Here is an 11,326-nt window from a genome sequence, read left to right on the forward strand (position 1 = left end):
TTATAAGCATTTTAAAACAAATTCACTCAAAGTACATAAAAATATTTTTCAAGATCTCTTTGGAATTATTCTGGAAATAATAACAAATATAAAATGCAATAATCGGTTATTTAAGCTTTTTTGTAATGATAGAGATTATAATAAAAAAATAGAATCAGTTTACTCCAATATATTTTTGTGCAAAAACTTCATTGTGTCAGAATGGAGAATAATTTTTCCATTCCAATACAGATTAGGGAAAATATATTACATTAAATTCTTATCAACATTAATGGACAATGACATCATGTATAATCATGATAAACTCATATTTATCACTATTAATTAATTCTATTCTAATAATAATTAATATTGTAGTCATTTATTATTTATTCAGACAATTATTGTGAAGTTATAATTATTTTAGTTATATTTTTACTGTATTTTAGAATTTTTTATTGTTTGGATTTTTTCCACATATTGAAAATGATTCATGCAAAATGAAAAATTCTGTTACATCCCCATTCATTTATTTGATAGAATCTGTTATTTCATACACACACACACACACACACACACAAACACAAAGAGAGTGATTGAGAGAAATTTCATAAAGCTAAATAATAATACAAAATTTTAAATAAATATACAGATATTATTAACTTACCTAGATTTCTGTTCTTCGAATATTGTACACAAATCCCACAAACCACACCTAATTGAAGCATTTCCATCTTCCTGACGCCATTTAAAAAATTGTTTAAAAACCACACACACACACACACACACACACACACACACACACACACACACACACACAAACACAGAGAGAGTGATTGAGAGAAATATCATAAAGCTAAATAATAATACAAAATTTTAAATAAATATACAGATATTATTAACTTACCTAGATTTCTGTTCTTCGAATATTGTACACAAATCCCACAAACCACACCTAATTGAAGAATTTCCATCTTCCTGACGCCATTTAAAAAATTGTTTAAAAACCGTTGAAAACTTATCATCAATAACTAGTTTCTTAAAATAATCAATTTTACCCGAACTTAAAATTTCATTACAAGCGTTAGGAAATGTCTGTTGCAAATCTTGAAAGTATTCTGCTCCTAAAGACATCGCTTTCTTTAGATCATCTGATCCCAACGGAAATGCTTTTACAAGTGCATCAAAGAAACCAGGGGATACAAGTTGTGTAAGACTAAAAAAAAATGAAAACTCTTCAACTTTCATGTTTTCACACTTTATCTTCATCATCTGGTCACAACCCTGGATTGAAGAGAAAATTTTACATAGATTAGCTGCCGTAAGATACAATTAGATTAAATATAGATGTTATAATTAAATATTTATTTAATTCAGAGATCACTCGTATATAACTACAGTAATTATTGTTTTAATTATTTATGTTTTGCTGTAAATAATAACATAACATTATTAACATAAATATAGGTAACATTGAAAAAAGAAATAATCATAATAACAATTGAAAATTTGATTATTCTGTGAGAGTTATTGGGAAATAAAATATTAGTGGAAATTCTGGAGTGTTGATTTCCTTATTAAATGAGGAAAATTGTCCCGAAAAACTTAATCCAGAACTCTTTTATACAAATTCAACTTATTTATAGTATTATGGTATATATAGTCAAGATAGTTTATACATAAAATCTTCATGGGCAAGGATCTATTAGAAACTTTTACATTCTTACTATTGAAAATAAATCATAATTAAACTAATTGTAATAAAAAAAAGTATTTTTGTTTCATTAAGCCCCACCCTGGTAACCACTTCAGCAATTAATCATCACAGTCACCATAGGGTGCAGAGGCAGCAGTCTCTCTCTGACTACTCCACGAAGTAGGGTATTCCAAGGGGTCCTTTTAACATTACGGGAACGTGTCGACCTTCTCTTCTGGACAGCCGATCCACCCACCACTGAAATGCTACCCTCCGCAGCCCTAATCTGACACAGCCCAACAATAAGCATAATACAAAATAACATGAGGAAAAGAATATTAATATTGCATATTACAGGAACACTAAATAATGATAATAAAAGTCCATCTGCGACTTTCTAGATTAGCGTTTTCGTTCCATGTAGTATAATACTTCCTAGAGTGACCAACGATGTATGAGTGACTACTCATTCGTATCATATCACCTTTTTTTAATTATTTTTTTTTTAGTTCAACCTCCGGGACCACCGTTAGATATTGATTCAAAGGATGAAATGAACGATTTGTAGCGTGTGTGAAAATGCCATGCCTGACCAAGATTCGAACCCGAGACTTCCGGATGAAAGGCCGAGACGCTACCACTCGCGCCCCGGCGTCTGGTCGTATTATATCACCTCTTTTCTTTTTCCTGTTTAGCCTGCGGTAAATACCGTTCAGATAATAATTCAGAAGATGACGCTCGACCAAGAAGACCTTCAGCTTCAACTGATGACACCCGCGTTCAGAAAATCAACGATCTGGTGCGTGCCAATCGCCGATTTACTGTCAGAGAATTTCCAGCAAAGGTTAGCATCTCGAATGGATCATGCCATGACATTTTGATTGAAAAATTGAACATGCATCGTGTTGCAGCAAAGTTTGTTGCTTGATTGATAACCGAACAGCAGAAAGAAAATCGAGTGGACGTTTGTCGGCAACTTCTTGAACAACTTCTTGATGGCGATGCGACATTCATGCAAAGGATCATAACTGGAGACGAAAGTCGGGTTTATAGCTACGACATTGAGACAAAAGTTGAATCATCACAATGGATTGGTAAAAGATTCCGCGCCCCGAGATAGCACGTCAATTTCGATCCGATGTCAAAGTGATGATCTCTTTTTTCGATTTTAATGGAATTGTGCGTTTCAAATTTTTGCCTCGAGGTGAAACAGTGAACCGTGCCAATACCAAGGCTTTTATAACGTAAATATCATGTGAGTGTCCTCCTTCAGCATCGCTGAACGTTAGACCTGGCTCCTTTCGATTTTTCTTATTTCCGAAATTAAAATAAGTGATGAAAGGTCGCTGTTTTGAGATTATTGATGACATGAAAGCAAATTCATTACGGACCTTAAAGGCCATTTCAAATGAAGCTATACGGGTGTTCCTCGTGAAGTGGAAACACTGCTGGGAAAAGTGTGTGAATGGTGGAGGGAAAAATTTTGAATGGAACAAAGATCTATAAAATTAATAAAAAAATTTACAGAAATAAAGTTAGGTTATTTTCTGAATAGACCTCTAACACGAGGTCACTCTTCGTATTAACACTTCATCTAAACCCTTAGTTTCTTCTGTAGACCTCATATTAACACGATGTTACTGTATTTAGGTTATACTCGTATTCTTCAGTTATGAGAAATACCACAGTCAGCTAGTAACGGATATTTGTTGCTAAACGTAGTAACAGTATAGACACTATATTTAAATGGATTTCATCGGCTGTTGACAAACCACGTTATAAATAATGTGTTGTTCTAATTTGTTTTAGTATAACATCTATACTTAAAAATAGACGTATATTCCAACAGTAGACTTTTCAAAAAACCTATTTTTTTACTTTTTAATACCATAACTGGTGATTCAATACTAAATTTAGGGTGACTCAGAAGTTACACACACTTAAACTTAATCCCAAACCCACAACTTACTTAAAACTGTAGAATGGTGGAATGAAGATAATTTTCAATGGAGTAAAACAGCTTTCAATTAAAAACTGCTTAAGCCATGTTATAAAAATCTTTTAACATCAAGCCCCTCTGTAATTTCTTCATAAATTTTGGACTGACATAAGATGGCTTACATTTAAATAGTCTTAAAAATATTGTTCCACGGACTTTCTGAAAACCTAGTGGTTCAATTTCTTGAGTTTGATATTTGCACCGATAAATGAATTAAATTATTTATTGCGAATACCTCATAAACCTATTATTACCAGTTTATGTAAAAGTGTTTAATATTCTCAATCAAATTTGTACCTTACCAATTAATTAAAAAGATAGATTAGCATTTTCTTTTGAATCCATTACATCTATTATCTTTTCTATACTAATGCGGGTGTTGTTCTGCTATAAATGCCTTGCTTTTTTGTTCAGATTAGATTCTAACATACTGAACGCTTATCCTTTCAGACACTTTTAAAAAATTTTCAGATCTAATTTTTCTCTAATTTTATCATTGTGCTTTGTAAACATTTAATTTAGCTGTCCTTAATTGTCAGATTTTAAGCTAAATTTTGAATTAATTAGGGAAACGATGAGGAGGAGATTTTAAATATTTTTTAAATACCATTCTCTTATTAAACCAATAACACATATTAATATGAAAACAAGGGCTATTCACTTTGTTTCTACTGGGTTAGTCTACTGATTACCAAACGAGTTGAGAGGAGACACCAAATATCTTTAAAGTTATATTCACTTAGCTCTTGTCTTGCTATTTGTCATACACCCTTACAACCCTAAAAAAAAACTTAAAAAAATAGTGATATGTATAAAAATATTCAGAATTTTAAATACAATTTCTATTATTAATTATTTAGTACATTGTAATATAGGATATTATATGATTATTATTATTGTAATAAGAATATACTTTTTAACAATTTAAATGTAGTGTTGAATCTATTTATCAATGTAATAATTTAATCACTTTAACAAGAATAAAAACATATAATTCAGGCAACTAAGAGATATGTTTTGATTTCTAGAGCAACTTCATTCAGTCTTGATTCCCCTCAAAATTACATAAAAACTATAATTGGTTCAGAAATGTAAAAAGAAGAGATAAGAAAACAGAAAAAATTTCATCTGATTATACACCAATATATGTGTCGTTTTAATTGTAATTGAGACCGAAAGAAATTAAAAATACTATATATGATTATACCTACCGTTACAACATATCCACTTATTTGTTGTTGTCGTGATGGCTCGTTCAATAAACGCTCTGAAAGTTTTATACCTTTATATTCCTTATCAACTAAGTCTACACATTGATTAACGCAATTTGGAAATGCTTTTTGACAACATTTTGTAACCTCAGTCTTCATATAATAAAATGCTAAATCAGAAGGTGCTTTTTCATCGCAATCTGCTGTTCCAGAATAAATTCCAATAATCAAGAATGAAACAAACAAAAATACTCTAAAATTCATCTTGAATAGAAACTGTGTACTCTGTAACAAAAAAAAACAAATTTATTTTAAGTGTAATTTTTCCACCTCAAAAATTAATTATCCAAAGTAATTTTATGTTAGCCAAGTCATTTGATTTTATTGGTGCCAATTCTGCATTATTTATATTATGTGCAGATATTATTGTCTTAAAATATTTCCTAATAATAATAAATTGTGTTTACATTTTATATCTGTTTAGTACACCATTTAAAATTACTGGCAAATGAGTTGTTTATAATTACAACGACCCTACTTATGTACAGAATTAGCAAAATAACTTCTTTATCACCTTTGGACCATTTATCATTTTTGCATAAGCTAATAGGTTTTATAAAAATAAAGCCGGTTTAATAGAATTTATACATTTACCTCTAATAGGTTTAATAAAAGTTACCTTTTTTTAATGTAATTAATAATATTAAATTTTTTCTTTGATCATGATTAATGCAATAAAACAACCAAAATTTTCATCTAATGTTCTAAATAATGGATTTCACTTAATAATATTATAACAACAGCATCTCTCTCCTGAGTTACTTCATTAAGTTTATATATGCACAGATATATGTATATGCCTAATGCCTGAAATTGGCTGTGTGTTCTTTCATCTGATGTTTCCCTTGCCTATGACAGTTCAATCGAATGTGATCCTAATTATGTGGTGGAATGCATAGAACATTACAAACACACTGTTCCAATATACTGTGAATTTTAAAATCAGTGTGTGATATCTAAGTTTTTTTAATAGAATCTTTAAAGTTTGTTTTATGATTGTCTTATTATTATCTGCTCAACTTTTGTAGAAAATTTCTGTGGACTTGATAAACAGGTTCAACGTACATTAGGCTCAGAGAAAGATATAAGAAATGCTTAATTCTCACTTTTGTGGGAAATCATGGCATTGGATGCACGTTATTTGATATTCCTATAAATATTTGTTTACTGTGCTATTTATCTGTTTAAAATCAACTGTTCACCAGAAACACCATGTGAATACTTTTAACAATGAAATTATTACTGTAGAGTGAATGAATGGTGTGAAAAAACGAATGCATTCCTTCTTAGAATTAGCTAGACAATACATGGTAGACGAGCAAAAAAAAAAATGTATTTTACACATTATTAAAAACTGTAAGTTACATTATTACGAAAAATTTTTTTTAAATTTTCATTGATCTAAATTCATATGCATTTAAATATTAAGTTATTTTTAATTGGGTTTTAACGCTTATTTATATACTTTTGGTTTACTAACATTTAATTACAACATTACAAATAAATTTATAACAATAACTGCTAGAACTTACAGATTATTGTGTTACATAATAACCTCAAAAAATGTTATAAAACTTACTTTGCTAATAAATAAGATTAATGTATTAAATGCATACCTATATTTTACTTCCGTGATCCAATAGAAGAAATTAACTGATAAATCATGGCAGAAATACTGCGCTTATATATATGTGAAGTACCAGCTGGTGAAGTTAACAAATAACAAGTTAATTGCATCAATCTGTGTTTACTCAAAAAAAATAGACTATTTATTTGGAATAAAATTTGTTCAATTCGAAATCTAAATTAGTAATTATTTTAACTGTCATAGTTAATTTATCATTGTGAGATAATTAATAATGAATTATATGTAATGATGAATCAGTTGATAATTTTATAAGTAATTAACTATATACAATTCGGTTCATTATTTAATTAAATATTAATAGAATACTGAATAGATCTCATTTCAAGAGAATAATTATTTCTATTTTTTTATGAAGGAAACATGTTGTTCCATATATACATTTTTATTAAACGTCTTGCTCCCTGCAGAACCAACGTCAGCCGTACAATTGTATGAAACATTTTCTGTGAAAATATGTAAAAGACTATGAGAAATTAATTTTTCTATGAAGTTGTGAATTATACACTCTCTCCAAACAAGAAAGTAGTTTGTGTTTCTGACATAAGAAATTCCATCAAACAGACACAGAGTCTAAGTGCCAGAACTAGAAATTACAGTTCCCAACACAATTAAAAATCTTTTTTACAATCTCTTTAGCAGTGGATAAAAATACTAACAGTTAGAATGATAATTGTAGGTTTAACACCCAGCAAGTGTCTGGGGTTTATTTACCAAGAATATGTGTATTACATGCCCTTTGTTCCTAACAAAAACCTAATAAATACCATGCGTTACACACATGGTATTTTTCCTGATGTGAGAAGTATGCAGGTACTTAGGTGAATTTCCCCCCACTTAGCATATTATACAATTTCTTTCTGGACATGGTACTTTTCATGATAGTTTCGCCAGATTTGGTTTGATTTAGTTACAGACTTGTGTTCGGAATACAAGACCATTAATGACGTGCATCATGGTTTTTAGTCTACCCCAGCTTATGAGCTTATGAGGATCAATTCTGGTTTTGATCTGCAAGTTATTTGGAAAACCAAAAGGGAATGGAACATAGTTGCTGGCCTCCTTAGATTCTTAGCCCTGTGGGGGGTTCTTATGCTATTATGGATTTATAAATACAATAGCCGGGGTGACTAGGAGCTTGCCTGGATGCTTACTTCCCCAAGATAGGGTTTTGAGCTAACCAAGCCCCGGTTACCTAGATATTTGCTGTTAGAATAAGAACAGATGTGTGGAGAACTCTGTGATGGAGCTGCTATGTGGGAAGTGCTCACCAACCACGTAAATTTGAAACAATATCTATTCATTATCCTCCGATAAATGTTGGAGGTGAGAATGGTTGGTTAAGAGCTTTATTTTGTCATGACACTATTCAGATTGGCAGGAAAACAATGATTTTACAGTGAAAAAAATGTAGATTGATCATTACTCTTTGTTTATACTACTAGTTTGACTACTTTTTTTAATAAGTATAATTAAGCCTTCTTGATATGTTATCAATAGTGGAAATACTAAAATGAAAGAATATTTTCATAGAAAAAGAATAAGAATAGTTGTAGTAAAAAAAAAAAATATTCTTGAATAAAATATTAAATCAATAAAAAAAATAAAAAAAAGTCCAACTACAGCTACTCGCAAAATTATAAGCTGTAACATTGCTTAAAAACCCTACTTAACATGTTTTAATTAGAATAGTGTCCCTTAAAAAATTAGATTGATTTTTTATTACCTAATTTAAAAAAAAAAAAATGGGATATTTATTATTAAAATAAACGCTTTTATGTAGAAAGAAAGAAAGGAAATTTATAAAGTTTGATTTTTTTAGTAGATGAAGTATAGGATAGGTGATTTCAAAATTAAAGGACTGTATGACATTATATGAAAAGAAATTAAATTTTAGGGAAACTAAGGTAATGAAGGTAAGGTACAATAAACCAATAAATTTTGACCAAAAGAAGAAAGAATTGGAGAAGTAAAATAATATAGATAACATATCAACTGAAGATTGCAAAACTTAAAACGAAATAAAAATAACATAAGAAATGAATTAGATAGTTATTATGTAGTAAAATGGAGTTAAAATTTGAAGAAGCGTCTGGTAAAGTGTTTTGAATGTATTTCTGTCTGTATGAATGTGAATCATGGACACTAAGAAAAAGCTAAAAAGAAAGGCTAAATGGATTTGTAATGTGAACGTAGAGGAAATTAGAAAACATTATAGGACAGATGAATTGAAAGTGAAAAATGAAGCACTAAGGAGAATTAATGAGAATAGAAGAACTTAATCAGAACACTGCTAGAAGAATCATCTAGAAGTATAAATACTTCTAAAATAGTATAAATTAAACAGTATCCCACGGAGAAACTTTCAGAATATGTTCTGAAAATAATGAAAAAATATGTTGAAATAATTAAAATGAAATATGTTGGTGAAAATAATGAAAGAAGTTCATTAAAAGATACGTCTCCAAAGGCTTTGTTTTCGAGTTACGGCTAGTGAAAGATTTCGTCCGGATTTCAGTTCTTCTAATAAAAAGAAGCCTACTGTAATTTTTGGGAGTCAAATAAAGTAGTAAAGTTGATGGTTTCTTATGTAATTTGAGGTTTGTTGTAAATAGCTATGTTCATGATTAATAAATGTGAAAGATTTAGTAATAAAACCAGTAGAGAATTTAATTCTGAGAAAATTAATTTAAATACAACCAATAAAAACTTTTAAAAATTGTTTTTTTTTATTGAAGCATAACAGGCAGAAAATCGTATTTTACTTTCTGTAAAAGGGATCGTTGATCAGGTCGTCACTTTGAACACCTGTAAATACAGAATTTAATTTATGTTTTAATTTTTTCATTTAATTTATAAATTTGACATATCTCACCTCTTTTTCTTTTTTCTAACACCCCTAAGACAACCGGTCCTCCCCGTTAATCAAAACACAGTCACTTCGGAGTGTCGTGGTAGCAGTCTCTGCTCACCGTTAGCTAGCTCCCTTCTGGAGCTTTCCCACCGTTGTTTTCTCAACTTCACTAGGACACACCGACTTCCTCTTCCGGATAGCCGATATGCCCTTCCGTTGAGGAGCTACCCATCGCATCCCTACTCTAACAGTTCCAGATGTGCGTTCCGCACATCCTGAAATATGATTATTGAAGGAGGATCTTGAAAATTAAGTGGGTTGGTAAATTATGAAATGAATAACTCTTTGATGAAAAGTAAAGAAGAAAATTGTGTAGTATAATATTGTAAAGAAATAAACTAGGGATAAGTGGATCATTTACTTATAGATTTAGCTGATGTAAACAAAGATCTAAAATTGACACTATCTTCTTTTATTACATTTTAAGTAAAATTAACGGTTATGTTCATTAGTTAGTTAAAAACACTAACAGCATGCAGTTATTATACTCAACATCACTTAACTTCAGAAATCTTTGGAAGCAACTCTATGAATGTGGCATCTATCTTTCACACATTTGCCCTTACTTCCATCCTCCTCATTTTTTAGGTAAGTGAAATTTATTCATTTCAACTTGTTGCAAAACCATAAGATCGTACTTTATTTTTATCTAAAAGCTATGATGATAATTATTTTAATTCTTAATCCCAGAAAAATATCCTATATAATCATAAAATCAACAAAAATGATTGAAGTCACATTATCAAAATGATTGGCGTGGTAAACTTTAAGATATGCCAGTGTTTATTAATGTCTTTAAGCAAATTCAAGCTGTGTTAAGGGATCTCTAAGTGATGTTTAAAAGGTGACCCTTGAAGCGTGGCACGCATACGGCCTGGAGGTAGCCCTCTTGCCTAGGGCGCCTGGGCTCGCCTGCATACCAAGAGTGGGGGAGTTGGGCGTATCCGATGATGGCATGGGGAACTCACGAAGGTGGACAGAGGACACCGGGCAAAGGGTATGCGCAAGGCATGCCTAGGGCCAGGTAGGTTAGGACCGGCAAGGCAGCCTCCCCGCCGTGGGATTCTTTGGCCCTCCTGAACAGGTAGACGAATTGCTCCTATGACGCGGGGGAGACCTCGATGGGTTAAGTCCTACAGGACAATTTATAGGAAGTTAGTCAACTGCCACGGCATCCTGGGGCGATTGATGTGCTGATTAACGGCGGTTCCAGTTGCACCGGGGATGATTAAATAAAATAAAGGAGAAAAAAGGAAATTTTGGTATGTGAAGCCGTTATTTTTAATTTATATTTTTGTGTTTTATTTATTTATTTTAATTTTAATATCGGGGCCCTTTACACCCTGTAACTGTTTTCAGTGTTTTGTGTCTAAATGTTCTTCTATCTTGTCTATTTTGGTATTTTTAAATAAAATACAAGGGCCCTTTACACCCTTACATATGACGAACCTGATGGTGATTTAATCCCTGTTTTAAAGAATGTGACGAGGGTTAATGACCGTAACAGTCGATACCCAATACAGAAAAAAAAATTGTTTAATAATAGTGGTAATAATGATGATAATATTAATGCCCCGTATAAATTCAACCTCAGGTCCGTGCTATAATCTACGCACACGTACGGGGCGGGCAACGACATGGTCCTTCGGTACTTTCACTTTTGTCGGGCAACGGGGATATGGTCTTGTTCAGGGGGTCCCTGTGGAGTACGGGATTGGTGGTTCCATGCTGATTGGGGTTGTGCTTCTAGGTTTTGCTGTTAGCAGCGGGGATGGGAGGCATGACCGTGATCTATTTGCCGATGCTGGGCGGAGTGTAAATG

At 31.4% G+C, this 11,326-nt stretch overlaps 1 protein-coding gene across 1 annotated transcript; it reads right to left on the reverse strand.

The window, feature by feature from the left end:
* Positions 1 to 882: 882 nt before the first annotated feature.
* LOC142330679 (uncharacterized) lies at positions 883 to 6,588 on the reverse strand. Its single transcript, XM_075376126.1, has 3 exons — positions 6,562 to 6,588; positions 4,886 to 5,170; positions 883 to 1,263 (listed from the first exon to the last, which is right to left on the reverse strand). The coding sequence occupies exons 2-3, from the start codon at positions 5,147 to 5,149 to the stop codon at positions 883 to 885; spliced, it is 645 nt and encodes a 214-aa protein (XP_075232241.1). The 5' UTR covers positions 5,150 to 5,170; positions 6,562 to 6,588.
* Between the last annotated feature and the right edge of the window lie 4,738 nt (positions 6,589 to 11,326).

The sequence above is a fragment of the Lycorma delicatula genome, chromosome 9 (assembly GCF_047948215.1).
Source record: "Lycorma delicatula isolate Av1 chromosome 9, ASM4794821v1, whole genome shotgun sequence".
NCBI lineage: Eukaryota > Metazoa > Arthropoda > Insecta > Hemiptera > Fulgoridae > Lycorma > Lycorma delicatula.

Bases quoted from the DNA above. Each gene is read 5' to 3' on its own strand.
- LOC142330679 (XM_075376126.1), bottom strand. From the start codon at position 5,149: ATGAATTTTAGAGTATTTTTGTTTGTTTCATTCTTGATTATTGGAATT. The intron at 1,264-4,885 runs GTAGGTATAATC...TCTTCAATCCAG, and splicing joins TAAGTGGATATGTTGTAACG to GGTTGTGACCAGATGATGAA.